Source organism: Penicillium lagena (assembly GCF_028827675.1).
Source record: "Penicillium lagena strain IBT 129212 chromosome Unknown utg000002l_segment0_segment0, whole genome shotgun sequence".
Lineage (NCBI taxonomy): Eukaryota > Fungi > Ascomycota > Eurotiomycetes > Eurotiales > Aspergillaceae > Penicillium > Penicillium lagena.
In genome coordinates, this window is record NW_026623223.1 from 5,421,337 (window position 1) to 5,446,868 (window position 25,532).

Consider the following 25,532-nt stretch of genomic DNA (forward strand, 5'->3'; position numbering starts at 1 on the left):
TGATACGACACATAACGCCCGGCTTCGACGCTAGGTTACGACTACGAGAGCGTTTTTTTCTTCTGGACTCTTTTGCCCTACACTAGACAAGCGTTAGGCCTTTTTTTCGCTTATTAGATTGATTCCTGGTCATCTGGAAATGGGAATGACAATTGTCCCGCATTGATGCTCATGAGTGCTCATGACTATAAAATTGATCCCCTATAGTTCCGGAACTAGGGTGCGTGCTCCTAGATAGATATCTTACGCTCAATCTCGTTTGAAGCATCTGGGTAACCATTTGCTGCTGCTACTTGGAGGGCCTAGGCTTCAGCCTACCAAGACAAAGAAAGTACCACTCCAATACACTGATATCGCAAGTCTTACTCCCGACATCATGTCCCAAGTCCCACTCACCATCAGCACTTACGCCCAACAACCAAAACAGCAACATCATGACTCTCCAGCTGCACACTATGCGAATGCTTCACACAACCCAGGTTCTTCCCAGACCACGCATCTGTAACATGGTAGGCATTGCCACCCTTCAACTCAGGAATCTCACTCCACTTCGCAGTGCGAGTGGCAGTCTGATCCTCGGAGTTGAGCATAAGAACCAATGTGCCGTCCAGCGTAGACGACGGACCGGACCAGTACTCTGCCGGATGGGCGGGATCAAAGGTCCAGTCCGGGTTGTAGCCCCATTTATACGGGTGCGCGGAACGGCCGTAGACCGGGTCCTGGTGGAATTGGATCAGGGGCTTGTTCTTTAGGATGTCCAGGTGGGCTGTGCTGATGGAATTGAGCTGTTGTTTTTTGGTTGTCAGTAGATATACCTACTACAGGCAAGTAGAGGGAGGAAACGTACAGCAGTTCCAATGATAAGAGGGCCCTTCATGGCAGCCCACAGCGCAAAGTGAGCCCTGTTCTCTGCGAGAGTCAGGTTCCCATTCCCAATCTCCAGCATGTCCGGGTCTGGATGGCCCCAAAAGCCGACGTAGTTCATCTTGAAGCTGTTCTCGTTGGCAATCTCAGCGATCCGCGTCCAGTCGGCTAGGTAGTTCCAATCCATCAATTAGCAAGCATATCTCATCATAATGTTCGAGACTGGATAAACGTCTTAACTCACCGCTGATATCCCCAGACATCCGCCACGAATTACCCGTGTTATTGCCCCAGGTGTTCACGTCGGCATCGCCCCAATCGCACAGCGAGAAGAGGATCGTGCGGTCAACGCCCAAGAGCGCATCGCGCATGCGAGTGTAGCGGGTGTGCGTCTTGGAGGTTGCCCAGTTGTAGCCCGCTGGCGCGGGACTCGTCAGAGTCGGACAGGTGCCGTTGGGGTTCTGGGCGGCGGTCCCGTCGGGCACGCAGAAGTTATACTGGTCTGTCCAGTTGGAGGGCACGCCGCAGTTGTCATATTTGAGGTCTGTGTTATATTTGTGAGTATTCCATGCATCGCAGTACAGAGAAGGGTTGTAATTTGTAAACCACATTAGGTTCGAAAGCTGGACTTACAGTCAATGCCCCATTCGGCAAACGCAGCTGCATCGATCTTCTCATAGCCGAGACTGGCTGGATACCCAGCACAGGTAGTCTCGCCAGCACCTAGATTAGAGTACCTGTTAGCATCTAGATCCCCTAAACGGGACAATTGGAAGTACTCACTGCTATAGATACCAATCTTAAGTCCTAGGTTATGCACCTGCTTCGCAACACCTGAAATCCCATTCGGGAACGTGGAAGGGTTCGGGATGATGCGATGGGTGGTCGCATTGCGCGTGCCCTTGACAGACCAGCAATCATCAACTGGCAGCGCACTTAGTACAGAGAAACAGGACACGAAGGGATCCGGGCTGGAACATACTATTGACATATTGATATCCCAGGTCCTTCAGGCCTAGCTGGATCATCTCCGTAGCCGCCGTTAAGATCTTCGTCGAGTTGACATCGCATCCGAATGCGTTCCACGAGTTCCAGCCCAGGGCTGGCAGTCGGCCCTAATTTTTGTCAGGACAACTATCCATCAAAAAGCGGAACTAACTTACTACTCCGTCCTTGCGCACGAGCGCATCCGCCGTCGGCAGCAGGGACAGCACTGCAACAGATAGATGGGTCAACATGTTGACGAATTCTTTCAAATTGATGATGCTGTTTAGTTCCAATGGCAGGTCCGGCCTTTTATATTCGAATAACTCCGTGCGGGGAACCTGTTTCATCAATTCAACACGCCGATCAGTATGGGTGGCGGGCCTGTCCGCCAAAGTCAGAGGCCTGAAGATCGGGTAAATAAATCCAAATACTATACAAGATCGGCAGGGCAGGGAATACTACAGTGGTACGGGAGATTTCCATGCCCCCTCCTGGAATCGGCCAAATTCTTGCCGAGACGTCACTACTATAGTGCTTAATGATCCATCTGCTCCGTTCATTGATACATGTCTATCGTGAAATCATTAGTTAGTCGTACAATATACAGCACACTGCCAGTGGCGCACAGCGTGTAAAACAAAACAAGGACGAAGACAACAGGGCAAGGCCGCTACTTCTGATCCTTCCCCAGAATCAGCGCACGGGCTTGTCGGGGGTCGGTGCCGAGTACGGTAATGAGGTACTCGATGCTGGCATCGGATGCAAGCCGTCGCTTTTCGTCCTGGAATTCATGCTGGCACAGCTCCCACGCGGCCGCCCGCTCTTGCGGTAGGACGGTCTTGACCCGGACTGCGAAGCTCGCGCTGACAGGCCGGTGATCGGAGGCCCGCACCTCGTGCCGACGGTACTCAAGCTGCTTTACTCGGCCAGAACCCCGGTACAGAATCCGGTCACACCACGCGGGGGACCGTTTCTTCTCGCTTGAGTCGTAGTCATCCGTGCCGACGTCGTACTTGTAGGTTGGTGCAAACGTGATGGGTGCTTCGGTGAAGCTGCGTAGCCGGAAGCCGGGGTTCTTGCGTCGAGATGCCAGCAGCTGGTCGCGCTCGAGCAGTTTAGGCAGGTTGTTTTGCCGGATGGCATCAATGATTGTATTGCGAGGAATTGCATCGATGCGGTAGTTCAGGTCGCCGTTGATAATGCACACCTCGTGGTCCATGATCATTGATCCATCTCCACCACTCGCGTACTGATCGAGTCGTGCCGTGATGCTGGTCTCCGGAGGCAGTGACTCCGCCTCTAGGATCGCGGCGATGTCGTTATTGCGGTGAGCCGTCTGTGTCTGCCCTGCCGCCAAATGGCAGTTTACAAAACACAACGAGCTGTCATCCAGAACAAATCGGAGAACGAGAGCGCCCTGAAACACAAGTTAGAAGATAAGCGTCTCAACAATTTCTCGGCAACACGAACCTTGTTCCCATGCAATCCGCCCATCCCTCGCTTGATTTCCGAAGCGCTGATATTCTTAACATTGTGGCGCTCCTTGTGCTTGACGAAAACACAAGTGAACAATCCGATCATGTTCGCCGAGTGCAGCAACACATAAGACTCTTCCAGAGGCATGCATTCATGAAGGCACCGAGTCAAATGGTCGATCCACACCCGATACTGGCGACTCGTATGCTCCTCTTTACCGTGCTCTTTTTTCTTGCTTCCGAGAAATAGGCTCTCTAGAGGAGTTTTAATAAGGGTCAAAGAAACAGAAGAGACTCAGAAAACGTACTGGCTGTGATCTTCTTGTTTTCAAGGTCGACCAGCTCTTGGAATCCAAAGACTATAATCTCCGGCGGATCCTCCGGATGAACGGCATCCCGAATGAAATCCGAAGTGCGAACGCTGCCTGGGGTCGACGCGCCTGCGTTCCAGGTCACAATGGCAGCGCGGATTTCTCGGAAAGTGCAAAAGTCTACATCTTTGCTCTGCATTCGAGCGTCTACTTTTGTGTTAGCCTCCTGACGCTGCACTCAAGATCAAACACTGACCTAGCCAGTCATCCTCCAACATTCCATCCCAAAGACGAATGCAATTGTCCGTTCCGAGGGAAGTGACTTGCAAGCGATTCATCGTCCACACGCTGCTCGTATCCAACACGAAACCGCATACGGGGCTATCGTGGGCGCGCCAATCCTTCTTCACAGTCCACGGGTTAGTACTGACATCGTACACGTAGATCATGCCAGTCTTATAGCCGGCCCACAAATAATCCCCCACATAACTGAGGCAATTGATCTTGTATACGCTGACATTAACCACAGCCAGACAGGTATAGTCCGTCGCGGAATAGACCGTCACTTTTCCGTCTGCGTGGCCCAAATACACCCTGCCACCGTCCTTGGTGGTGTAAGTGCCGGATGTGACTTCACCCGAATTCTGCAGACCAAGTGGCCGCTTAAAGACCCTGAACGCGGCATCCTCGCGAGCGTTGGGACGGTAAACGTGCACGTCCTTGCCTGCTGCCAGCCAGAGCTTATCTTCCACCACCATGGAGAAGGTATGCCCACGAGCTACACGCTCGTGTGGGCTGTGGTAGCTATACTGTAGACTGGGAATCCCAGATTCGTCCGGAAGCCAAACAAGCAGCCGCCCTTCATCATCCAAAGTCCACATCTCCTTCTTGTGGCGCAAAATCTGGATGACCTCCCGCCGCGAGGGATAGGCTCGAGTGGCCACGATGGATTGTGATGGGATATCAATCTCCTGCAGATCTCCGGCGCTGGTCCCAATCCAGATCCGTTGGCCTTCGTCTTCAAGCCCTACACCCGGCTTAAATGCCAGAGACAAACTTTTGACGGTCTCGCCATGGCTGATACTCATTAATTGTTCGCCAGTTGTGAGATCCCACACGCGCGTCAAGTAGCCTGTCGTGCACACGTACTTGCCACATACCCGGAGCAATCGGGTGTCGTACCCCGTGAGGATAGATTTGGGGCCCACTTGGAGGAATGGAGGTCGGCGGTTTGCTTGTGATGAATCGGGATAGTCGGTTCGCGAGATAGGCGGCTCGTCCGTCGTCTGTTCTTCCTCCTCGGTATCGGTCCGCCCCGTGCGCCTCTCTTGGGAAATAAAACGCGACTCGCGTGGTAAAGATTGCTGTCGTTGAATTCGCGGTGTAGAATGGCCTTCGTTTGTATGGGCAATCGAAGGCGCAGGTCGAGGAATAGGCGACCGCTGTGCCGGACTGACAGCCCGTGGCGTTAATTCTGGGGCAGGGGAGAACCCGCTTCGTCGATTCGGCCTGGGTGGAAGTCCTGGGCGATCGTGAGGGCTATTACCACCAGCCCGAAGCTTTTGGGCTGATAATGGCGACGCAGTCAAAGCGGTGTCTGGGAATACGGTGGGCGGTGGCGGAATTTGGATCATTAACGGTTTGGTATCACGCGTGGGTTCCAGGCCTGGACGAGTCCGTGTAAAGCCCATTTCTCTTGCGTCCGATCTCGCATAGGCACTCGGCGCTGGTGACCGACTGTCAAGCACCTGTCGGCCTGGGGGTTCTGTCAGCGGGCGCGACGGCGGAATAGGGGAGATTTTCCCAGTCTGCAGAGGTTTGGTGGGTGTCTTCTCCGGGCTGCTGGGAGGAGTGCTGAAAGGAGAGACTCGGTCTTCAGAAAATGCCCCTTCTGGACGGGGAGTTAGAGACCCTGACTCGTGGTGGGACAACATGGCTGGCTTCGCAGGAATCTTTGGTTTGTCTACTCTGTTGACTGGCGGCGGCAGCGAGGCACTCTTCGATTTCCGATCCGTGGGCATACCATCTCCATTGACAGTAGATGCCCCAGGTGAAAGCCGGGGCCCGGTTGTACCCACCGGAACAGAAGACCCCAATTGAGGCGTCGTCGGCCGATGCAGAGGTGCTGGAGAGACGCCTGTCGACAAGGACGCCCGGGGACGATGAGAGAGGCTTCGAGAGAACCGATTGTCCCCCTTCTTCTCCCGCTCTTGACTCCTGGGTGGTGATTTCGGCGAGTGAATGGCCAGTGTCGGTGTGAGTTGCGGCGGCGAGCTCTGCAGGTTCATCAACATGGGCCGGCCAGGTCGGCTCCTGGGTGAGCCACTGGCCCGTATCTGCTGGCCATTGCTCTGTTCAAGACGACTGTCTCGATTGGTCTCCGCTGCTTGATTCCACGGAGAACGTGACCGGGGCAGGTCTAGCGAGGTACGAGCGGAAGAAGACCGGGGTTCATCGCCGGGCTCGGGGGTGCGCAGGCGGTTGGCGGATTCGTGCGGGCTGGTCGGTACAGTAGATTGGGACCTGCTGTGAGACAGATGTTCAAAGTGCGAGAGTAACGAAGACACGGGTCGCTGTAGACTTGTCAGCCTTGTCGCAAAGAGGGAGGGTTGCGCAAGCATACAATCGGGGCGTCATCAGTGTTCTCCGGTTCTCTGCCGTTTCCCTCCATGGCCATTACCGCTGGATGCTGGCCAGGTATATTCGGTCATAGGTTTCTGATGTTTGTATCTGGATCCGGGATCCCGTGGAGTACGTGGGCTATGGGTTCTTCTGGCCGCGTGGACCGGGAGGCTTATGGTGGTGGTGGGGAGAGGAAGCCTGTAGGAAGGGCCACAAAGAGAAGCGGCACTAAGGCCGAGGAACAAAGAAGGGACGCGGTCAAAGGGACATGAGCGAAGAGTGAATGTGGTTGTTGTTGTGTGGGAAGGAGAGGGAAGGATGTAGCGGAGGGGAAAGCGGTCGATCAATAGTCACGGGGCAGATCATTCTCCTGATTTCTGTCAACGAACTTCACTCACTACTACTACTGTAGTTATGTGGTAAGTCGGGTCTGTTCCGATAAAGGGAAATACGCTGACCCTCGCAGCCAACACATCCTCAACGCCCAAGTGGCCATCCGATCCCCCTGCTGTACGTCTTCGAATCGAGCCCTCACCAAGCAACACGGCTGATGAACCTCCAGGCAAGAAATGGTTTGACTGCGCCGAATGTCACCAGGAGAAAGAGTCACACATGCTGGAGAAGTCAGCGGAGATGGTATCAACACCTAGTCTCGCCTTTAAGGTCTAGTCTGACGTGCGGGACAGGTGTTTGCGTGCAAGAAGTGCAAGAAGTGTTTCCGCAAGGACGCCGCCGAGTTCGAGGAGAGGTAAACCCTGGCTTCGGTTCTTCTTCCAGCAGAAACGATGCAGATGCTAAGCCTTGGCTCTTTCTAGCGACGAGTACTGCCCCCACTGCGATAATCACTTCGTACTCGAGGCCGTGACCCCCAAGCCGACGTTGCAGGTGGAGGGTGAGGATACCCGCATGGATAATCGGTACGTCGAACTAGATAGCCATATGCAGCTCAGGCAGGGTACTGACAAACTTCCAGCATGCTCAAGGATGACCGCGTCCGTGGTGATCAAGAGAAGTCGATATTCACGTTCAAGGATATCTCTGATCGACTGGGTTAGATGAAGGAATGTTCAACGATCTTGATGCCTTTTGTTTTATTTGCAGTTCCTTCGCGGCCCATCGATGATAGAACACGGCACAATACCCTCTCTGCTTTGGTGTACAGTACAGCGCGAATATATGTTGGAATCGCATAAATTATCATTTGGAATGTTGGAAAGAGACAGCGCTACTGGGAAATGTAAACAACCACCAAGACCACCCCGCTTAGTCCGCCGATTCCCGCGTCGACTCGGCTGTCTCGCCGCCGCCGGGCCGGGTCAGGATGGCCGCCGTCGCGGTCCCCGTGCGGCCGGTCTTCTTCTTCGCCGCCTCCTCCTGCTTCTCGGTCTCGATGTTCTTGACGTACGACTCGATCTGCTCGTCCGGTAGCATCTCGATGCGCTTGTCGGGCGACATGATGGCGACCTCGATGTTCTTGGCACCTGTCTGCACAACCTCCAGCAGCGACTTGATGGTCAGCGCGATGGTCTGTTCGCGGTCCATGTCTTCCTGGTGATTCCGCTCGAGAAACTCGCGGACCGTCTTGCTAGAACGGCCGATGGCGTTGGCTTTCCTATACGCAGGAAAAAAAACAAAATTAGTCTTGCTATAAACCCGTAGTGCTCAGCACCTACCACGCAGAGTAGATCCCCGACGGCTCCGTCTGATACAGCCGCGGCGTCTTGTCATTCTTGTCGAATCCAATAATCAGAGTACTAATGCCGAAGGGCCGGACACCACCGCTCTGGGTATATCTCTGCTGCACGCCGGCAACGTATTTCGTAATGTACTCGATGGTGACGGGGTCCTCGACCGTCAGGCGGTGCGACTGGGCCTCTAACCGGGCCTTATCGATCAGGATGCGAGCATCGGCGTTCAGTCCGGCGAAGGCGAGGCACACATGGTCGTCCACCATGGCGATCTTGGAGGGGGTAATCCGGGTGTCCTGGAGCTTGAGGGCCGAGCGCTTCTCGCAGCCCAGCACGACGATGTCCTTGCCTTTGACACCGACAGCGCAAGTTCCTATCGTGAATCATCGGCGATTAGATCTTTATGACAGAAACAAAAAAGTGGATGGCAGAAGTCTGTGAAGGAGGAGCTGGAGCTGGGCAAGGAATGGATGCGATCTCACCTCGCTTCACTGCCTCCATGGCGTACTCCACCTGGAAGACGTGCCCATCGGGGCTTGAGGGTGTTAGCAAGGTCCTAGACTGGAGCTGGAGCTTCAGAGGAGCTAGGCATACCTGAATACTGCGGAGAGTTAGTACATTGGGGGTCCTGTCGAAGGTCCACAGCACAGGAGCTGGGCTGGGCTGGGAGCTGGGGCTTACCTGAAAGAGCTCGATCGTATCCAGACATGGTGAAATTGCAGATGAAGAGGATTCGAGGAGGTGAATTGGGAAGCTTGCAACTGAAGATAAGGGCGACAACCAAAAAGGGGGAGAGGACTAGGTCGAGCAGGTGGAAGAGGAAGAAGTGGTGGTCGCTATGAGGCAATGAGCGGGAACTGCGGGCGGTGGACGCGGCATGCGGGTGCCTGACCACGACTACGACCGAGTAGCAGTGAACTCCCTCCACGGTATTGCGATTGCAGATGGACTCTCGATAGGTAGGTCAGGGTTATAATTTATTGCAATTAAAACCAAGAATAGGATTCCAGATCTTACGGAAGGGTCTACAGTGAATACAGTGCCATGCACACGGGAGAACAAGGCCAAGAAATGGAATCAATATGGACATCCAGATCAGTCATTTTTGGTAACAGTCACAGTGCTCGGATTGGGCCGTCCCCAAATGCCGGAATCTCGACAAGCTCAAATGGAAAAATCCCCAACACCTCCCCCAGCGGAGTCCGAACCAATTGTATATCCCACCCGTGAGATCAAGACCGTGAAAATTCTCCAGCGCTTCCCATGACCAAAGAGTGCAGAACGGGGACGACGCAGGACCAAAGATCTAACGAAAAAAAAGAAGACAGAAATGCAAATATGCCACGACATGGGACAGTGTTCTCCCCTGCCCTGCATATGTAGAATCAGAAAGAAAAAGGAAGAAAGGGGAGATAAACAGCTCAACAACCCGGAACGCACCAACTAGACGGCGAGGCGAGACCAAAAATGAAAACCGTCGACACGCTACCCGCCTGCTCCTCCCAACCCGATGCACCGGAACCGCAGAATCCCTTATACAAATGCGTATCAACTAAGATCAACCAACGCATATACCTGCCACAATGCAGGATTGCAATATCGACAACGTAAATATGACCACCCGGTGGATTCGGGCTTGAAGTATTTCATGGAGTTTTGTTTGTGTTCTGTCTTTTTTTACGCAGGCGACTTGTTGGCACCGGCGCCGTTTCGTCGCGAGTGCGCGTCGTCCGACACGGTCAGGCCGCCAAGTCCGGTCGACAGGAAGGCGAACGGGTCGGCGGTTCCCTCGGAGCCGTACAATGCCCCGTTGGAAGAAGCATTGTTAGATGGCATGCCGTGGTGGTCCGCGCCGCTGAACGCCGCCTGGGTGGCAGGGTTCGCGAACGAGGCGGCCGAGTGCGAGGTGTTGGAAGAGCCATATCCAGAGTTCATCTGGCCCATCGGAGGGTAGCCACCGGGGGCGTTGCCCAGTCCGCCGGAGGGCAGAGCGTAGTTGTTAGGAGGGCCACCAAACTGCTGGCCGAACCCGCCAAATCCGCCTGCGGTCGAGGCGAACGGACCCGGGCCTGGGGTGCTCGTCATCGAGTTAGGACCCATATTGAAGCCGGAGGGAGCTTCCATCGGCGACGGGAAGGCCGAGTCCGCCACGACTGCCGCGCCCGATCGAGGTGCACCGCACCGCAGGCAGTTGATGTTCTTGGCAAAGTTGTGATAACCACAGCCCTCGGAGCCGCACTTCCAATCACCTGCACGGAAGGGAACCACACCGCCGTTGCCTCCCATGCCCCGAGAGTGACCCATGCCGTGACCGCCACCACCACCACCACCGCCGCCGCCATGGCCCATATGAGGAGGCATCATCGATGGCGGGCCATAGCCGTAAGCTCCGTACCCCATTGGGTCGGGAGCGGCAGCCATGGCAGGGAACGAGCAACGGAAGCAAGCCGTGCGACGTTGGAAGTTGGAGAAGCCGCAAGACGGGCACGTCCAGTCGCCAGGGCGAGGTCGGTTCTTTGATGGCGGGAAGGGAGTGAGGATCTCTGCAGCGCGGTCCAAAACCCGGCTCGAGGACGGCGAAACCTCAATTGCCTTCTCGTTCAGAGCACGGCCGTTCATGCACAGGCTCTCCGCAGCCTCCTCGTGCGACGAGAAGACCGCAAAGCCCGTCCCGGTAGGCTTGTGCTGGTCCGGTGTCCGCAATGTCCAGAAAGCGATCGGGCGACCACCGAATTGCGTGAACCAACTCTCCAACTCCGACTGGGTGGTATCATGCGGCAGACCGCTCAGGTGAAGAACCTTGCTCCGCTCCGACAGGAAGGCCCGAACATCGGCATGGGCATCCATGGGACGGGTCAGGATTTCCGGGTGCTCGTGGGCCGGCTGCGACTTGCGAATCAGACCGCGAAGCACGCGGGCCAGGGTGATGGACTCCTCCATGGCGCGGCGGGGCGAGGCCGGAGCCAGCGCCTGCAGGTGGAAGGGCAGATTGTGCTTGATGGGCGCAGAGGACTGGATGGGCTCGACCTCGAGGGCAGCGCAGATGTTGGAGAGCGAGCTGGGACCGAACGGCAGCGATTCGGGGTGATGGGTTTGCCAGCGTTGATATTCAGTGCGCAGGTCAAAGGTCCGGGAGTGCTGCAGGTATGCCGGCAGCACAACGGACTTGTCGCGGGCCTCGCGGGGCAGCTGCACCCGCAGATCCCACGAGTCCAGCGTCACAAAGGCAAACTCCAGGTGCTTGCTGGTGAGGTGTTCCTGGGCGAAGGCGTCGAGCCGGGAGATGGCATCACGGAAGGTTCCTGCAGAGCGGACGTGCTCCCACGTCAGGGTAGTTAAGCTCGCTTTTTTCTGTGTCAGCCAATTGACCGATCCCAACAAAATTTCAGGCGCCGAGGGGGGATGCTTACTGCACAGCGGCGTAATGGGCGTATTGACGGGCTTGACGAGGACACTTTCGCGGTGCAACTAAACCATTGACAAACAAAGTTGACTGTCAGTTTAAAAATTCCATCTCGGGATTGGGGTTGGGGGGGGGTCGGGGGGAGGGGAGTGTGGTGCGTACCTCTTCACAGGTCTTGGTGTCCAACAGAATCCAGCCCAGTTCAATCACCTCTGCCGAATCCTTGGTGACATAGACGCCATGCTCGTCACAGGTGGTTGCAACGTGGATGACGATGTAGCGATCCAGCTTGGGGGTGGGTGCTGCAACGGCCGCCATCGCTGACTTGTTTCTGCCAACGGAGCGGCAGAGAGAGGGGGAGGAAGCCCGGGGGGAGGACGGAGAAAGGGGAAAGGGTCTCTGCAGGAACAGCAAGAGACAATCACGACCGGTCGGGGGAAGGGAAGTCGTGGGAAGAAAGACAAGAAAGAGGCCCGGGGGAGAAAGAAGAGGGAAAGGGGCAGGCGAGAAAGAAAAGATACCGGAGTGAATTCAGGTGGAGCAAATAGGACCGTTTCGCTTCCACCAGCAATATATCACCAGGGACTCGACTAGGGATTTCTAGATTGAATCCGAATCCTGTCTCTTGGTAACTATCTCCTGCTCTGCCTCCTCCCCGTCTCCTATCCCCGATTCTTCCATCCCACGGCGTGGCCACCGTGCAACCCCAATGCGACCTGGCCAGATCCCTGTCACGCCCGTCTGTCTGTCTCACTACTACTATGTCGCGCCGGCTGGACTCATTGGGCCTTCCCCATTAATTCCGAATAACATTTCAATTTCTACAACGATGCAACCGCCCTCCCCGGCCTGGCCCGCCTAGTGCGCTCGGCACCTGAGGCCGTCGATGTGGAGACCTGTCAGGTACATACTGGATGGATTTGCAAAATCTGGTCCTCATCATGGAAATCTACTGAATGCTCCACTCAATGAGTTCCTGCAGCGCGGCGCGACAAAGAGATGCAGAAGAAAAAATAGGAACAGTCACATAAGAATAACAAAAGAAAAAAAAATAGCAATTCGGTCGGCCGCCGGTGCTGACCCTTGGGTCAGCATCGCTTCTATCCGAAGGCACCGCGCATGGCCCCAAGGGAAGCTGGGGATGCAATACGCGGCTCTGGATGGGAGAAGCAGAAGCAGGAGACAAGAAACCACTGGATTAAAGTAAATGTCTCAGGCACACGCAGCAGATCGATCACGTGGCAGGGATGGCAGTCACGTGGAGAGTAACTATACAACGGACAGGGAGAGATGAACATTGACGATTATAGAACCCATGTCATTTCGTCTAGGAGAAAGAAACATCGCATCATGTACAAAAGCCAGGAACCGCCAGATTGTCCAACCCAGAACCAACACCAAGAACCCTAAAAGCAGAATGTCGTGAATAGTTACTCGTCAAGAACCTCATCCTTGATCACCGTGCCCCGGCTGGTGTCATGGTCATCCTCATCTTCCTCCATGATACTGGGCTCAACCGAGACAAGGCCCCGAGGAGCGGTTCGGGGACGCACCCGGCTGCTGTCATCCTCGCCCTCCTCATCCTCCTCCATGATACTGGGCTCGACCGAAACGTGGCGGCGGCCAGTAGCTCCGGTCGGTTCCAGGGAGCGGCGCACACTGGCAGAACGAACACTGCCGGCGTCGCTCTCTGCATCCTCGGTGCCTTCACGGGGGCGGGCGCTGGCGGCACGTGCATCTTGTGCGACAGCCAGGATCTTGAGGATGACGTTCTTAGTCTTCGTCAGGGCGTTCCGGCCGGCAGCGTCGGCGGCGAGGCCTTCATCAATGGTTTGGTCGAGCAGTTCCTTGACCTCCTGCGCCAGCTCCGCATGCTCAGGGTCGACCTCGACGCCATTGGAGCTGCGGATGCTCGTGCGGAATTGGTCCTCGCCATCGAGAGCACGGGAGCTGGCACGGTCAGACCTGGAGGGAGGAGCTGTAGGTGCGGCGATGTAGAGCTTGCTCAATAGAGAGAGAAGCAGCTTGCGTTCGTCCTTGGAGCAGCGGTTGCTGCCGGCACTGACACCCAGTACGCGCTCCAGGATGTCCCTGACCAGCGCCAGATGTACCCAGCCGCACGCAGTCGAGTTCGGAGCTCCACCAGCCAGGACACGCTCCCCACCGAGTCCAACCACTCGGCGTTCATCGGTCCATTCGGCCAGCATTCCCACAACACCCGTCATAAGTGCCTTGACCTCACGTTCGCCGAGACTCTCATCAATTTCCCCATCGCTGTCCTCTTCGGCCTCAAGGGAGTAATGCTCCTCTGCAGCGTTGAGGACAGCGCGGATCACGGGCACGGCTATTCGTCGCATGTGCTGAATATTGTCCATGCGGGAGTGACAATAAACCGGGAAGAAGTAGGCCAGTGACTGTCGGAGAGCTGGAATTTCCTTTGTGCGGGGATGGAAGAAGGCCACAACAAGCGACTGTAAGAGCGTCTCCACCGCGGTCTGGTTCAGCTCTTGGATGGCGGGCGGAACGTTGGGACCAGACGGAGTGAAGGTGCCGGTGAGCAAGAGCTTGGACAACGCTGTGGCCGCGCCCGACTGCACACTAGCTGGGGAGTTGGCCTTGAGAGATCGTGCAAAGACCTTGAGCAAAGGCTTCTGGACCGCAGGTGGCGTGACTGTCTCGCCATCGGCCTGGGTTACTGGGGCAAGCAGCGAAGGGTGCGTTGTCACCATATCGCAGAGAATCTGCAGCGCGGTTACTTGCAACCCTTCGTGGCCCTTGCTATAACAATGAATGAAGAGTGTCATATTCTCTTCTGCCAGTGTCTGGAGTAAGAGGTTAGCAAGTCGGCATCCAAATTCAGGGTATCAACGTGCCTTATCGAGCATACAGCAGAGGCCCAGGCACAACAGACCACGCTCGCGGATCGGAGCCTCGTGACTACGAACCGCGGGGACAACGAGGTTGTTGAGCATGGTAACCAAATTGATGTTTTGTTGCAGATTGCCCTCGACATTTTGAAGCATACACTGAGCAATATGCAGACATTTCATATTGACGACAATCTCGCGAACGACCTTCGCCTTGGCCTCTTCCTTGTTAAAGGGAACGTCGTCTTCATTCCCGGGGGTCTCCGAGCGATGGCGGCTAGTATCGTCGCTAATCTCTGATCTGGCGGACACAAAGCTGTCCTCGGTGGTAATGGTATCATGCACATCTGCAATGGCTTCCAGCACAACACTGCAGAATTCACTCTCGCCGGAGAGGTCAGGGCCACACACGCAACGAAGCGTCTCAATGGCAAGTTTGGTGCATTCCTCCGGGAGTTCCGGCACGGCCAGTGATTCCCGCAGGAGAGAGAACATCTTCCGTCGGCCGACTTCATCGCTGTAGTCCAGGGTCAGGGCAATATGCAGCAATTGCTCGACAATGAATTCGTGCTCCACGGCGTCCTCGTCGTTCGCATCTCCCGTATCTTTAGAGACCCTCTTTCGCTGCAAAAGTTCGGTCATGTATTTCGACAGGAAGTAGGCGAGCGCCGTGACCTCGGGCATTTTCTCGTCTGCAAGGTTGTCATACTTGCCCTCGTTCTCTACCCGACAGAAGTCATTGAAAGACCGCAATAAGAACGATGACTCTGCGGTCAAAGACTCCCAGTAAGGCTCATCGAATTCCACCGCCTCCCGGTAGTCCGCACGCCCTTCCCAGAAGCTGCGCATGGCCTCGTGGGCAATGCCGCTTTCCATTCCAGAATTGACTACATCGATCCTTTCCAGCAGCTCCAAAAGGGCGTTGATATTCGGCTCCGACCGCTGGCCCGTCGATCCCTTCTCCACGCCTGCATTGGTACCGGCGCAATCTTCCACCCAGCGATCGTAGAACAGCTTGCCCGTGGCCTTCCGGACACTCTCATCTCGGTCACGCAAGCCCCAGCGGAGGAGCTTTTCTCTCATACCTAGGGACAGGTGGCGGAAATCACCCAAAGTGGGCAAAAGTCGGGAATACAGGGCGCGCCGAGTGGGCGCGTCGAGATCGCGAGCCCGTTCGAGAAGGTAGGGCAGGGTAACGGGGGCGAGCGGGAGGTTTGTCAGAAGAGTCTTTCGAACGTCGGCACTGGTGTCGTTCCCCATTATCTCGATCAGTTTGTCGAGAAGTGCCGATGAATTGTCCTCATACCCTTCCTCGTCTTCATCGTTGCCGGCCAGGCGGCCCAGACCCATAACAGCCTGCACCCGCACCGATGATTCCTTGTCCCGGATCCGCTTCAGCAGGCCCTGCCGAATCGTGTGATAAAGCTCGTCATCTATTGTTTCGAGCGAATTGACAATATGCGTGATGATCTGCGTCGCGCGGAACCGCACCATCTTATCCTTGGCCGACTGTAGAGGCACCATCAGGTTGACCAGGTTACTTGTAAGACGCACAGTGGGTGTCGTATGGTCGTCGTTGTCGGATGTGGCAAACATCTCCGCGTCTTTCTCAGACGCGTGGACGAGGAACGTGCCCATGAAGCGCAGGATGCGGTCCCCGACCGGTTCGGTCTTCTTAATTGGAAGAATTCGCAGCATGCAGCGACCAACCTCCACATTAAACTCCTTCTCGGCAAGGGTTTCTTCGCTTGGACTCGGAGCCTCGTCCTGCTCTTGAGACTGGCCCTTCTTATTGTTCTTGTGGTGGGGGATTCCGCAACTGATCTCCTGTAGCTTGCGCAGGCGCACCATCAGTTTCCGATGGCCCGTAGTCGAGCGTTGGGCATCGGCAAATATAGAGCACACATCGCGGCGCAGTGTGGCTGATGATGTTGGAATCGCTGGTTCATCGGGAATCGCGGCAGAAGGAGTCACGGATGGAGCTCGGCCTGAGGCAGAGGGCTGGGCTGAAGACCGGCGCGTTGCCGCAGACGTCGAGCGAGCGACTCGGCCAGGCATTATGACGAAGGCGTGTGTGTTGGTGGATTCGATCAGGGCGAGTCGAGACGCATCGCAGAGTTGCGGAAGGAGAGTGCGGGCGGTAAACAAACAGCCCAAACAGGCAACGAGGGGCACGTGCCGAGCTGACTAATGGGGTCTTCCGAGGCCGGCCATTTCCATCATGGACTCGAGAGCAACCATTCGACTACAATCAGGATGTTCCGCCAAAGTGTCCGCCGGTTTGGCACTACGGCCCTTCGCGCCTCCCGGGAGGGGTCTACCTTGTACAATACCCGGGTATCCACGGCGCAGGGTGTCGTCAATGGACTGACAGAAGGTATACTCTCCCGAACCCCATTCCGAACATGCATTGAGCTGACCGTGTGGGCAAGCAATTGGAAACACGCCGCTGATCCGATTGAAGAAGCTCTCTGAGCAGACCGGGTGCAACATCCTGGGCAAAGCCGAGTTCCAGAATCCGGGAGGCAGTGTGAAGGACCGCGCGGCTCTGTTCGTGGTTAAGGACGCCGAGGAGAAGGGACTGCTGCGTCCAGGCGGTACGGTGGTGGAGGGAACGGCAGGAAACACCGGTATTGGTCTGGCGCACGTGTGCCGGTCCAAGGGCTACAAGCTGGTGATCTACATGCCCAACACGCAGTCGCAGGGCAAGATCGATTTGCTCCGGCTGTTGGGCGCAGAGGTGTACCCGGTGCCTGCGGTGGCATTCGACAACCCGCAAAACTACAACCACCAGGCGAAGCGGCATGCAGAGGCTCTAGACAATGCTGTCTGGACCAACCAGTTCGACAACGTCGCCAATCGCCTGGCGCATATTGAGACTACCGGCCCAGAACTGTGGTCTCAGACCGGCGGCAAGATCGACGCCTTCACCTGTTCTACCGGTACCGGCGGTACCTTGGCGGGTATCACGCGATATCTTAAGACGGCCAGCACCGGCCGCATCAAGAGTTTCCTTGCGGACCCACCGGGCAGCGTGTTGCACAGCTACATCCAGAGTGGTGGGAAGCTGATTGACCGGACCGGTAGCAGTATCACCGAGGGTATCGGTCAGGGCCGGGTGACGGAGAACCTCAAGCCCGACATTGACCTGCTCGATGGTTCTCTGACCATCAGTGACGAAAAGTCGATCGAGATGGTCTACCGCTGCCTGGACGAGGAGGGACTGTACCTGGGTGCCAGTTCCGCGCTGAACGTGGTGGCTGCCAAGGAGGTCGCCGAGAAGATGGGCAAGGGCAACACCGTCGTGACGATTCTGTGCGACGGTGCCTACCGCTATGCTGATCGGCTGTTCTCCAACACCTGGCTGGAAAGCAAGAACCTTCGAAGCGCCATCCCCAAGCACCTGGAAAAGTATATCGTGTTGCCCTAGCTCGAGAGTATGTATGAAGTATATGAATAGATTGGGTCTCTTGTCAACCCTGCACCACTTTTATGTTCCTCGTCCTGCCGTATCCGTTATACCCAACCCCTCGGAGATTCCATGGCGAGTGCTCATGCTGCGTATTACCTCCTGCATCGCTCGCACGGCTCCAGATCTCCCTCCCCAGCCCCAGAGACATTCCGACTCTGGCAGTCCACAATACCCAGCACCATTTTTGTTCACGGCTCAATCCGCTCAACTCGGCCTCTACCCATGACTTGCCTCCATCGCCCGAAACTTCCACGTTGGTGATAGGCCCCTGGTCACCCTGTGGAACTGCATATCCTTTCACCTCAACTACGCCAGAGTCCGGCAATGAAACCGTCTCGTCATCCCCCGGGACAGCCACAATGGAGTTGATTGGCGTATCGTACATGGGCGAAGCAGTTCGCCAATATTTTTCAGCAGAGGCATGATCGACTGCCTCGGGCGGGAGAACCTTGTAATCGCGCTGCTGGTAGAAGTTGGGTGATTCTTGTTCTTGGACGGTGATGCGGTCGAGCCATTTCACCCATCGCGCCCCAACGATGCCTGGGAGCACTACTCGAACAGGAGCTCCGTGATTCGCCGTAAGGGGAGAATCATTGACCTACCGCCAATCATCGGATCAAAAAGGAGACTATGTTGGTTCGGAACAACCTACCTCCAGCGCCAGAATGGCATCTCCGTCTTCGCGCATACATCGTTCCAGGGTCACGCTGGCCCCGAACCAATCATCCTCCTGGCACTTGACCTGGTAGCAGGCAAAGGCAACATGCATTTCCCGGTTCGGGTCTGTTGCCGCGCCGCGCAAGCCGGCACGAAGAAGAACATCGCGCACTCGCGGTCCCTTCCATTTACAGTTCATCACTGCTGCATCTCCCCAGTCTATACCTTCCACTTCACGAAGGAGAGTCCGCATTGCGAGGCGGCGGTTGCCAGCACATTCTAGGGCAGAAGTAACTTCATGTTGAGGGAATTCCGTGCGCAGTTGGTCTGGCGACAATGATAAAGAATTAGCGACGAGCCCGTCGATGCGTACTTGGTGCTCTTCGCTACGGAGATGTGGAATTTGGCTATGATTGCGGTCGTAACTGAGATCTTGGGGCGTGAGGAATCTGGCTGGGTTAGAGCTATGTGCTACTCGAACAAGAAGGGTGCCTTACTGTTCGATTAGGTCCTTGGCAGACGGCTCGCGGTTCAGGGGATCCTTTGATGAGTAGTCGAGCTGCTTCGTTTCGTTGAGATTGCAATAGGGGAGCAAATCCATCTTGATGTTCGCTGAGGTGCTGGGGGTGTTCGAGATCGAGGTCCATTTTACAATACTGGTCATTACGTCACCCTGAGCGACTTGTATTCCAAGCAGCAAGAAAACCTTGGTGAAGATGTAGGAGTTAGCGCAATTGTCCGCCTCTATGATATTGGGATCTAGAATAAGTTGCACAGGGTTGGAAGACGCGAGTGTCGGGGGATGAGAGAAGATATCTTCTGGGGCTGCTGGCCTGCCACAACCACTCAAAGATAATATAGTGGTGTTCCATATGTCTGAAACTGGTTGCCCGCTTAAGGGGTAGGTAGAGGGGTTTCATACCTTTGGAACACGATGCACGCTGGAAGACGTTGGTACGAAACTGTCTATTCTATATTGATGCTTAGAAAGAGGTTGATACTAATTGGAACTCGCATATTGGCCCGATCTGTGGTCAGGAGCTATTCACCGACGAGCTAATTGCCAACCGACGATAGATATGTTGGATACTACAGTAGCCTTTTAGGAAGACATCCACTTCTCTAGCACCCCGATCATAGTAATTAGCAAGAGAAAAAAAAGTTTCAGAGACGTATGTGCATGTTCAACAATGTTGATAGTTGTACAGATGAGGAGCGAGGTGAGATAAAAACAAGCGAGACTTGGTGTGAAAGTCACCAATCCCGATGACACGGATATAACTCAAACGCCAGCAAATATGCATCCCTTCTAACCCAAAATCCATAGCGCCCAAGTGATATATCAAAGTGTACAAACTGAAAGGCCACAAGTCAGGTGCCTCTGAAGATGAACGAGACGAACAACAGCACATGGCCGTCATCTTTTCTGGTCCGCTTGTGACCAGGCCCTCGAGGAACCACCACCAGGCCGCGTTTACTCTTCCGACGGCATCCTCATATAAGCATCAATAGCAGCGCTAAACGCCGCAAAACCAGCACAGCCGAGGGCAGCCGCCTGAGGACCGGCCTTGGCACCGAGAATCCCACCGGTGACACACCCAGCCGCGACGCTGTTGGTCAAGTCGTTTTTGGCGCGAAGTCCCTCAATGCAGCACTCGGTGCCGGAGTAGAGCGCACCGACAATACCGAAGTTCTTTGCGGACGACCACGATCGTGCACCCATGTCTTTGAAGCCGCGACGCACTTGTTCGCGCCAGGGGAGGTCGGCGATGGCGCGGCCTTGGGGAGTGAATGTTGAATCGTAGGACATGCTAGCCATGAAAAGACCGAACGCGCCTCCCAGTCCGAATCCCATCGTACCAGAGATAACGGTCTTCACGGGGCAGGACTCCATGCCAGCTTGCATCTAAACCCTTGTTAGCACATCCCGCGCAATTTGATTGAAGATCCGAAACACGAACCATCTTGACCATCGCCTGCTCCTGGTCGTTCATTCCCTGCATCCCATTTCCTGGGGTACCTCCCAGGCCACCCATCGGCGGCGTCATGCCCGGAAAACTCATGGCAAAATGTGTTGCAGTGGGCTGTTATCGCGTGGTGTGGTCCACCCGATCTGAAAGGAAAACAGAGTGAAGGCTGGATGAGACTTTCGGCGATGGCAACTCCGGGCAAATTTATTTTACGGCGAACCGCAACAACCAAAGCCGCAACAATAAACACGTGACGTCGATCTATAAAGGATGGCCAAAACATCAAAACGTATATTCATGCATTAAAAACCTCTGCTTATCGCCATAAATCCTGCCGACTGGCCCGTCTAGATCCCCCGCTGCTCTTGGGTGACGAGAATTCATCTTCCGCCGGTACGGCTAGGAACCCGCCAAAGCCGTTACCTACAAGCACACTTTTGCGCGCATCACCTCCCCAAGATCGGCTCAACTGTGCTTCCTGAAAGCTCACTGGGCGCGTGCGCGGTGTCTGAGGCCCTGGTCCCGCATCGGGTTGGTAGGGTGTGAAGTTCCACTCGAGCTCGTCGAGGCCCTTGCTGTACACATTCAGCGGTTGTGTGAGACCACTGCTGCCAGGTCCGCCATCCAGAAGTCGAGGGGGAGGTGCAAGTAGCAGAGTATCTGGGAAGTTTGAGTCGCGAACATAAAGATCGCGAAGTGCCGGGAGGGACTGCGACATCAGTGAGGAAATCAGATAGGTGTAGTATGATGCGGCTGTCGAGGGTACTCCGTGTGTTTCGGTCTCGGATACGATTTCATAATGCAGCAGTCGGAGCGATTGAGATGCAAGAGGAGGTATCTGCTCCATGGGGAATGACCGGGAAACCTCCTGGACAACCACCAGGCTCTCAAGATGCGGGGCCGCAGATAAAAGCTGATGCAAGGTTGATGGAAGAACTCCGGTTGAGGAGAGGGTCAGAGAATGCAAAGCAGTTCGATTTCCTGGAAGAGAAAGAAGTGTGGCAAGCCCGCTTGCCGTGATCTTCGGGTTATCTCGAAGTGTGAGTCGCTGAACTTCTGGGAACGGTTGGATGGTCGGAGTCACGGCAAATGCGTCGTCATCGAGCCAATCAAGATCCTCAAGAGTAAGATCACGAAGCCTGGGAAATGCGGCCAGACTGCTACGGAGAATTCCCGCTTCTAACTGTACACCCGACAACTCCAGAACCTCCAGATTGGCCCAGAGTTGGCTCCCAGGCAGACGCGCGAAGCTTCCCTCGGCGCCACGGCGATAAGTCATGCGACGAATATCGGGACATCGGGCCATCAACTCTTGCTTGAGCGCTAAACATGAAGGCTCGTCACTGAACAGGCCAGTGGGCAGATCGACAAAGCGTAGGTGAGGTAGAACGGAGATGGTGCGCGCAACATCGGCCTTGTTGGCCTCCCGGGTCATGTAGGGCATCCGGAGTGACAGAACCATATTCCCCAGAACCTGTGATTCTCGAACAGATCGCATGAACTGCGTAAGGCGGACCTGCGGCGCATCGATAGGTTCTCCGTTGCGGTCAAAGAAAGAGCGGCGCTTCCGCTTGGCAGCCAGTTGCACTTCGAGTTCACAGTAGTGGACGGGGTCGATGCGGACATTTGTATAGCTTTAAAAATGTCAGACAATATGCAGACATCTGAGAACGGGGAACACACAGGAGTGCGCGAGCTTCGAGAAACCAGCGCTTGGACACCAACGCGCAATGCGCCAGGTCGCGCATATCGCACAGCATACAATCATCGGTCATGGACTCCTCGGAGGAGTCATAAGAGTTGTCGACAGCATGAGGACAGACAAAGACGAAAATGCGCGTCAATACCGGCCGGGGGAGGCGTCTGGTCCAGTCAGGCCCGAACGTGTCCGGGGAGAATGTGTCGGACGCGCTCCCCGCACTCGCTCGAGGGCGGCGAATCCGGTCCAAGAGGCCCATCCTGAGAGGCTAGGGGGGAGAAAACATAGGGGAGAGAAGAGGATAGAAGGGAGAAGGTGAGGTGAAGTGAGAGAAGGGAGAGGGGGAAATTCAGAGAACAAAGAGAAGCAAAAAAACAGAGGATGAGGAAGATGCCGCTGCAGGGATGTTTCCTGAAACATCGGGGTCTTCGTCATAAATAAATACAACAGTAACCGAGAAACCTCACCTTCTTTCTCTCAAACCCATTTTTTGAAGCCCAAGAAAGCGAACTATACCAAAACATAAATAAAGGTGGGCATGACATCATGGTGGCTGTTGGTCACCAGGCTTTATTTCCAAGCATATCGACAGATGCACCCTTTGCTTCAGAAATCGGGTATTTTTTATCAGAAAAAAACCCCCATTCTATTCCGGTTATCTGCTATTATTCCTCATCATTGCCTTCCCCTGTTCGAGCACCTATTCTGTCCGGTCTGCAGCCAGCGTGGGCATCGACTGACATCACTTGGGCTTCAAGTATAAAAGGGACCACCACAAATCTTCTTTTAATATTCGCTCATTGCCACGGAAAATGGATACACCCGAAACCAAACCCCGGCAACCCTTACCACCTGTCAACAGCAACCCACCCGAACACACCCTCGATGGCGCGCCCTGGAAGGATCGCCCGCCATACCAGATCCACGACCCCAGGGAGTTCGGCCCGGTCAAATGGCGCGCTCACTGCGAGTGCGGCAAGGTTTCATACATGCTGAAGAGCGAACGGGCTCTCGATGCTAAGTACTGTCATTGCCGTGGGTGCCAGGTCCTGCACGGCGCGCCCTTCCAGTGGGCCGCCATCTTCCACAAGGAGGATGTCTCATTCACCAAGGGGGCCAGTGGATTGGCCTTCTACTCGTCGAGCCACAAGTCGCAAGAGTACGAGCTGCCCACCAAGGTGTCGTGTGCATTCTGTCACTCGCCGATCATGGACGAAGGCCGCAATGTCTGTCTACTTTTCCCGGAACTGATTGACGTGACTGGGTCGGATGATGAAAAGAGACGCAAACTAGAAGCTTTTAAGCCGACGTATGCGTTCTGTCAGGGGTGCTATCGGTATCATTTGCTAACTCTTCCTTCTAGATGCCATATTTTTTATGGGCAGCGGATACTCGATCTTGAGGATGGATTGCCCAAGTGGTCGGGCATGAACAAGATTAGTGATCTGCTAGATGATCATGGCGGTAGGCTTCCACAGCAATGATAGATGACAGTAGTATTAGCATGATTATTTACGACTGTTTATTTTGTTTCAGAGTGAGAGAAAGTGCTGCGAGAGGAGTAGGTCGTGGCTTGCTGCTTGGGAATTCGATTTATCAATCGACTTGTTTCTTTGGCCTGTGAGACCGGAGTCGCCTGATTGGAAAAACAAACTGGGATGCTAGTGCAATTTGACAATATCAACCTCGTTAACAAAATAATCGAGTGCTAGGACATTATACACTCCCGACTCTCCTCGATGACATCAGTCAGCCCCCCCACACCCCACGCATCCACAAACGGACCACGACTAACGCTTTTTCTTTCCTTCATTCCTATCGACATCCTAACACAAACACAACACCATGTCCTGGTTCCAAAAGCAATTCACCCTCCCCCCCACGCAGCCGCGGCTCGTACCTGGTCACCGACCATGTCCTCACCGAGCTGCCCGAGATCCGCGACTATAAAGTGGGCATGCTGAACCTGTTCGTACAGCACACGAGCTGCGCGATTTCGCTCAATGAGAACTGGGATGACGATGTTCGTGCCGACATGAGCGATGCGCTGGATCGCATTGCCCCCGCGGATCGCAAGGGGACGTTGTATCGGCATTCTGCCGAGGGCGAGGATGACATGCCGGTAGGTTTTTTGGTCTTTTCCTTCTGATGAAGGTTCAATGGCTCATTTGGTTTTGTCGGTCAGGCCCATATCAAATCCTCCCTCGTCGGCGCCTCGGTCAATATCCCCATCACCAACGGCCGCTTGGCCACTGGCACCTGGCAAGGCGTCTGGTATTTGGAATTTAGACAGAGTCGCCACGTCAGAAAGGTGGTTGCCACTATCCAGGGCGAGAAGGCGTGAGCGTGAGGGCCAGAAGGCGTGAGCGTGACCCGATGATGGAGCGCGAGGAAACCTGTGATTACCCTCAAGAGTAGTTAGATGACCATGGTTGTAGGCTTCAGCAGCAATGATATATGACATTGGGATTGGCATGATCAATTCAACTGTTGATTTGGTTTTCCGACTGTGGGACCGAAGGGGACGATTGGATGGTGAAAAGACTACAGTAGAAAGAGAGTATAGCAGAATACAAAACACCACACGTCATCCATCAGCAGATCGAATTGATCAATATCCTGTACATGGCCTCGGGCCCAAATGATATAAAAACAAAGTAAGAAAACGCCGACAAAAGGAAGACTGATGCCAGTGCTCTATCGCTGCTCCAATGATCCCTCCGTGACCCGCTGGGCTTCGTTCACCTCCGCCGCATCGCCGGTCGGTTCGAGCGGGTAGCTGGTAGCGGGCAGAGACTCAAGGTAGGCGCGGTGCTGCTCCTGGGCCTGAAGGGGAGAGAAAGTCAGCATGGAACCCACCAAGTGAAATGAAGCAATCGGACCAGACTTACAAAAGGAACGCCGCAGTACCCGCAGGTCGCAATATCGGGCTTGTCGGTGTTGATGAAGATCTTGGGGTGACCCAGGGGACCACCGCCGCCGTCGCAGCTGACAACCTTGGACTTTGTCCAGCGCACGGGTTGCTTGTGGATGAGTTCGATGGCGGCCATGGGTTGGGGCTAGTCCGGTCAGTACAATCCCATCCTTCACCAATTCCACTCTCGCTTCAGGGAGCACCCACCTGGGCGGACATGATGGTCTGCTCAAAGCGAGGGCCCGTCATGGCCTTCTCGCGCGGCTGCTGGCTGGCAGCCCACGTAGTGGCCCGGTTGGGTGCCTGCATGCTTCGGATGCGCTCGCCGACCTCGGGATCTTCCTGCAGAGAGTAGTCTCCCTGTCCCATCGAGTCGACCGGCGTGGCATTGGTGGCGGAGACATTGGGCTTGGGCGTCCGGGGGGTCGGGTCATTCGGCTGCATGGCATTCTCGGACAGGCGAGGGATGGTGGAGGTATAGCCCCGGACGAAGCGCGGACGGGCCGCAGCAGCCAGAGTAGTGAGTCTGCGACCGCAGGACATCATGATGGGCGGATTGAGTCCAAACTGGGGATAGACGGGAGAGAGAGGTGGTTGCCAGGA

General features: G+C 55.2%; 12 protein-coding genes across 12 annotated transcripts; 3 read left to right on the forward strand and 9 right to left on the reverse strand.

The window, feature by feature from the left end:
• Window positions 1–398: 398 nt before the first annotated feature.
• Window positions 399–2,102, reverse strand: N7510_005042 (glycoside hydrolase family 27 protein; the record flags this gene model as incomplete). The annotated part of the gene is made up of 6 exons (XM_056976968.1): window positions 399–785; window positions 848–1,032; window positions 1,109–1,408; window positions 1,498–1,788; window positions 1,847–1,979; window positions 2,028–2,102. 6 exons carry the CDS (start codon window positions 2,100–2,102, stop codon window positions 399–401), a joined length of 1,371 nt encoding a protein of 456 aa, XP_056836924.1.
• Window positions 2,103–2,521: 419 nt separating this feature from the next.
• On the reverse strand, window positions 2,522–6,314 carry N7510_005043 (putative inositol polyphosphate phosphatase; the record flags this gene model as incomplete). Its single annotated transcript, XM_056976969.1, has 5 exons — window positions 2,522–3,268; window positions 3,322–3,581; window positions 3,635–3,844; window positions 3,894–6,210; window positions 6,261–6,314. 5 exons carry the CDS (start codon window positions 6,312–6,314, stop codon window positions 2,522–2,524), a joined length of 3,588 nt encoding a protein of 1,195 aa, XP_056836925.1.
• Window positions 6,315–6,673: 359 nt separating this feature from the next.
• Window positions 6,674–7,314, forward strand: N7510_005044 (CHY zinc finger protein; the record flags this gene model as incomplete). The annotated part of the gene is made up of 6 exons (XM_056976970.1): window positions 6,674–6,678; window positions 6,726–6,769; window positions 6,822–6,895; window positions 6,946–7,007; window positions 7,075–7,176; window positions 7,233–7,314. The coding sequence occupies 6 exons, from the start codon at window positions 6,674–6,676 to the stop codon at window positions 7,312–7,314; spliced, it is 369 nt and encodes a 122-aa protein (XP_056836926.1).
• A 208-nt stretch (window positions 7,315–7,522) lies between these two features.
• On the reverse strand, window positions 7,523–8,656 carry pre6 (proteasome core particle subunit alpha 4; the record flags this gene model as incomplete). Its single annotated transcript, XM_056976971.1, has 5 exons — window positions 7,523–7,871; window positions 7,933–8,320; window positions 8,430–8,482; window positions 8,542–8,548; window positions 8,629–8,656. The coding sequence occupies 5 exons, from the start codon at window positions 8,654–8,656 to the stop codon at window positions 7,523–7,525; spliced, it is 825 nt and encodes a 274-aa protein (XP_056836927.1).
• A 968-nt stretch (window positions 8,657–9,624) lies between these two features.
• N7510_005046 (putative RNA binding protein (Arp)) lies at window positions 9,625–11,668 on the reverse strand (the record flags this gene model as incomplete). The annotated part of the gene is made up of 3 exons (XM_056976972.1): window positions 9,625–11,291; window positions 11,358–11,415; window positions 11,513–11,668. The coding sequence occupies 3 exons, from the start codon at window positions 11,666–11,668 to the stop codon at window positions 9,625–9,627; spliced, it is 1,881 nt and encodes a 626-aa protein (XP_056836928.1).
• A 1,112-nt stretch (window positions 11,669–12,780) lies between these two features.
• Window positions 12,781–16,275, reverse strand: N7510_005047 (condensin subunit YCG1; the record flags this gene model as incomplete). Its single annotated transcript, XM_056976973.1, has 2 exons — window positions 12,781–14,172; window positions 14,224–16,275. 2 exons carry the CDS (start codon window positions 16,273–16,275, stop codon window positions 12,781–12,783), a joined length of 3,444 nt encoding a protein of 1,147 aa, XP_056836929.1.
• A 198-nt stretch (window positions 16,276–16,473) lies between these two features.
• On the forward strand, window positions 16,474–17,647 carry N7510_005048 (cysteine synthase A; the record flags this gene model as incomplete). The annotated part of the gene is made up of 2 exons (XM_056976974.1): window positions 16,474–16,594; window positions 16,650–17,647. 2 exons carry the CDS (start codon window positions 16,474–16,476, stop codon window positions 17,645–17,647), a joined length of 1,119 nt encoding a protein of 372 aa, XP_056836930.1.
• Window positions 17,648–17,690: 43 nt separating this feature from the next.
• Window positions 17,691–19,010, reverse strand: N7510_005049 (putative sulfite oxidase; the record flags this gene model as incomplete). Its single annotated transcript, XM_056976975.1, has 3 exons — window positions 17,691–18,287; window positions 18,342–18,795; window positions 18,844–19,010. The coding sequence occupies 3 exons, from the start codon at window positions 19,008–19,010 to the stop codon at window positions 17,691–17,693; spliced, it is 1,218 nt and encodes a 405-aa protein (XP_056836931.1).
• Window positions 19,011–19,820: 810 nt separating this feature from the next.
• Window positions 19,821–20,409, reverse strand: N7510_005050 (translocation channel protein TIM22; the record flags this gene model as incomplete). The annotated part of the gene is made up of 2 exons (XM_056976976.1): window positions 19,821–20,252; window positions 20,308–20,409. The coding sequence occupies 2 exons, from the start codon at window positions 20,407–20,409 to the stop codon at window positions 19,821–19,823; spliced, it is 534 nt and encodes a 177-aa protein (XP_056836932.1).
• Window positions 20,410–20,632: 223 nt separating this feature from the next.
• On the reverse strand, window positions 20,633–22,274 carry N7510_005051 (F-box domain protein; the record flags this gene model as incomplete). The annotated part of the gene is made up of 2 exons (XM_056976977.1): window positions 20,633–21,950; window positions 22,000–22,274. The coding sequence occupies 2 exons, from the start codon at window positions 22,272–22,274 to the stop codon at window positions 20,633–20,635; spliced, it is 1,593 nt and encodes a 530-aa protein (XP_056836933.1).
• A 553-nt stretch (window positions 22,275–22,827) lies between these two features.
• On the forward strand, window positions 22,828–24,359 carry N7510_005052 (UPF0047-domain-containing protein; the record flags this gene model as incomplete). Its single annotated transcript, XM_056976978.1, has 3 exons — window positions 22,828–23,324; window positions 23,903–24,137; window positions 24,201–24,359. The coding sequence occupies 3 exons, from the start codon at window positions 22,828–22,830 to the stop codon at window positions 24,357–24,359; spliced, it is 891 nt and encodes a 296-aa protein (XP_056836934.1).
• A 353-nt stretch (window positions 24,360–24,712) lies between these two features.
• On the reverse strand, window positions 24,713–25,475 carry N7510_005053 (zinc-finger domain-containing protein; the record flags this gene model as incomplete). Its single annotated transcript, XM_056976979.1, has 3 exons — window positions 24,713–24,841; window positions 24,907–25,074; window positions 25,137–25,475. The coding sequence occupies 3 exons, from the start codon at window positions 25,473–25,475 to the stop codon at window positions 24,713–24,715; spliced, it is 636 nt and encodes a 211-aa protein (XP_056836935.1).
• Between the last annotated feature and the right edge of the window lie 57 nt (window positions 25,476–25,532).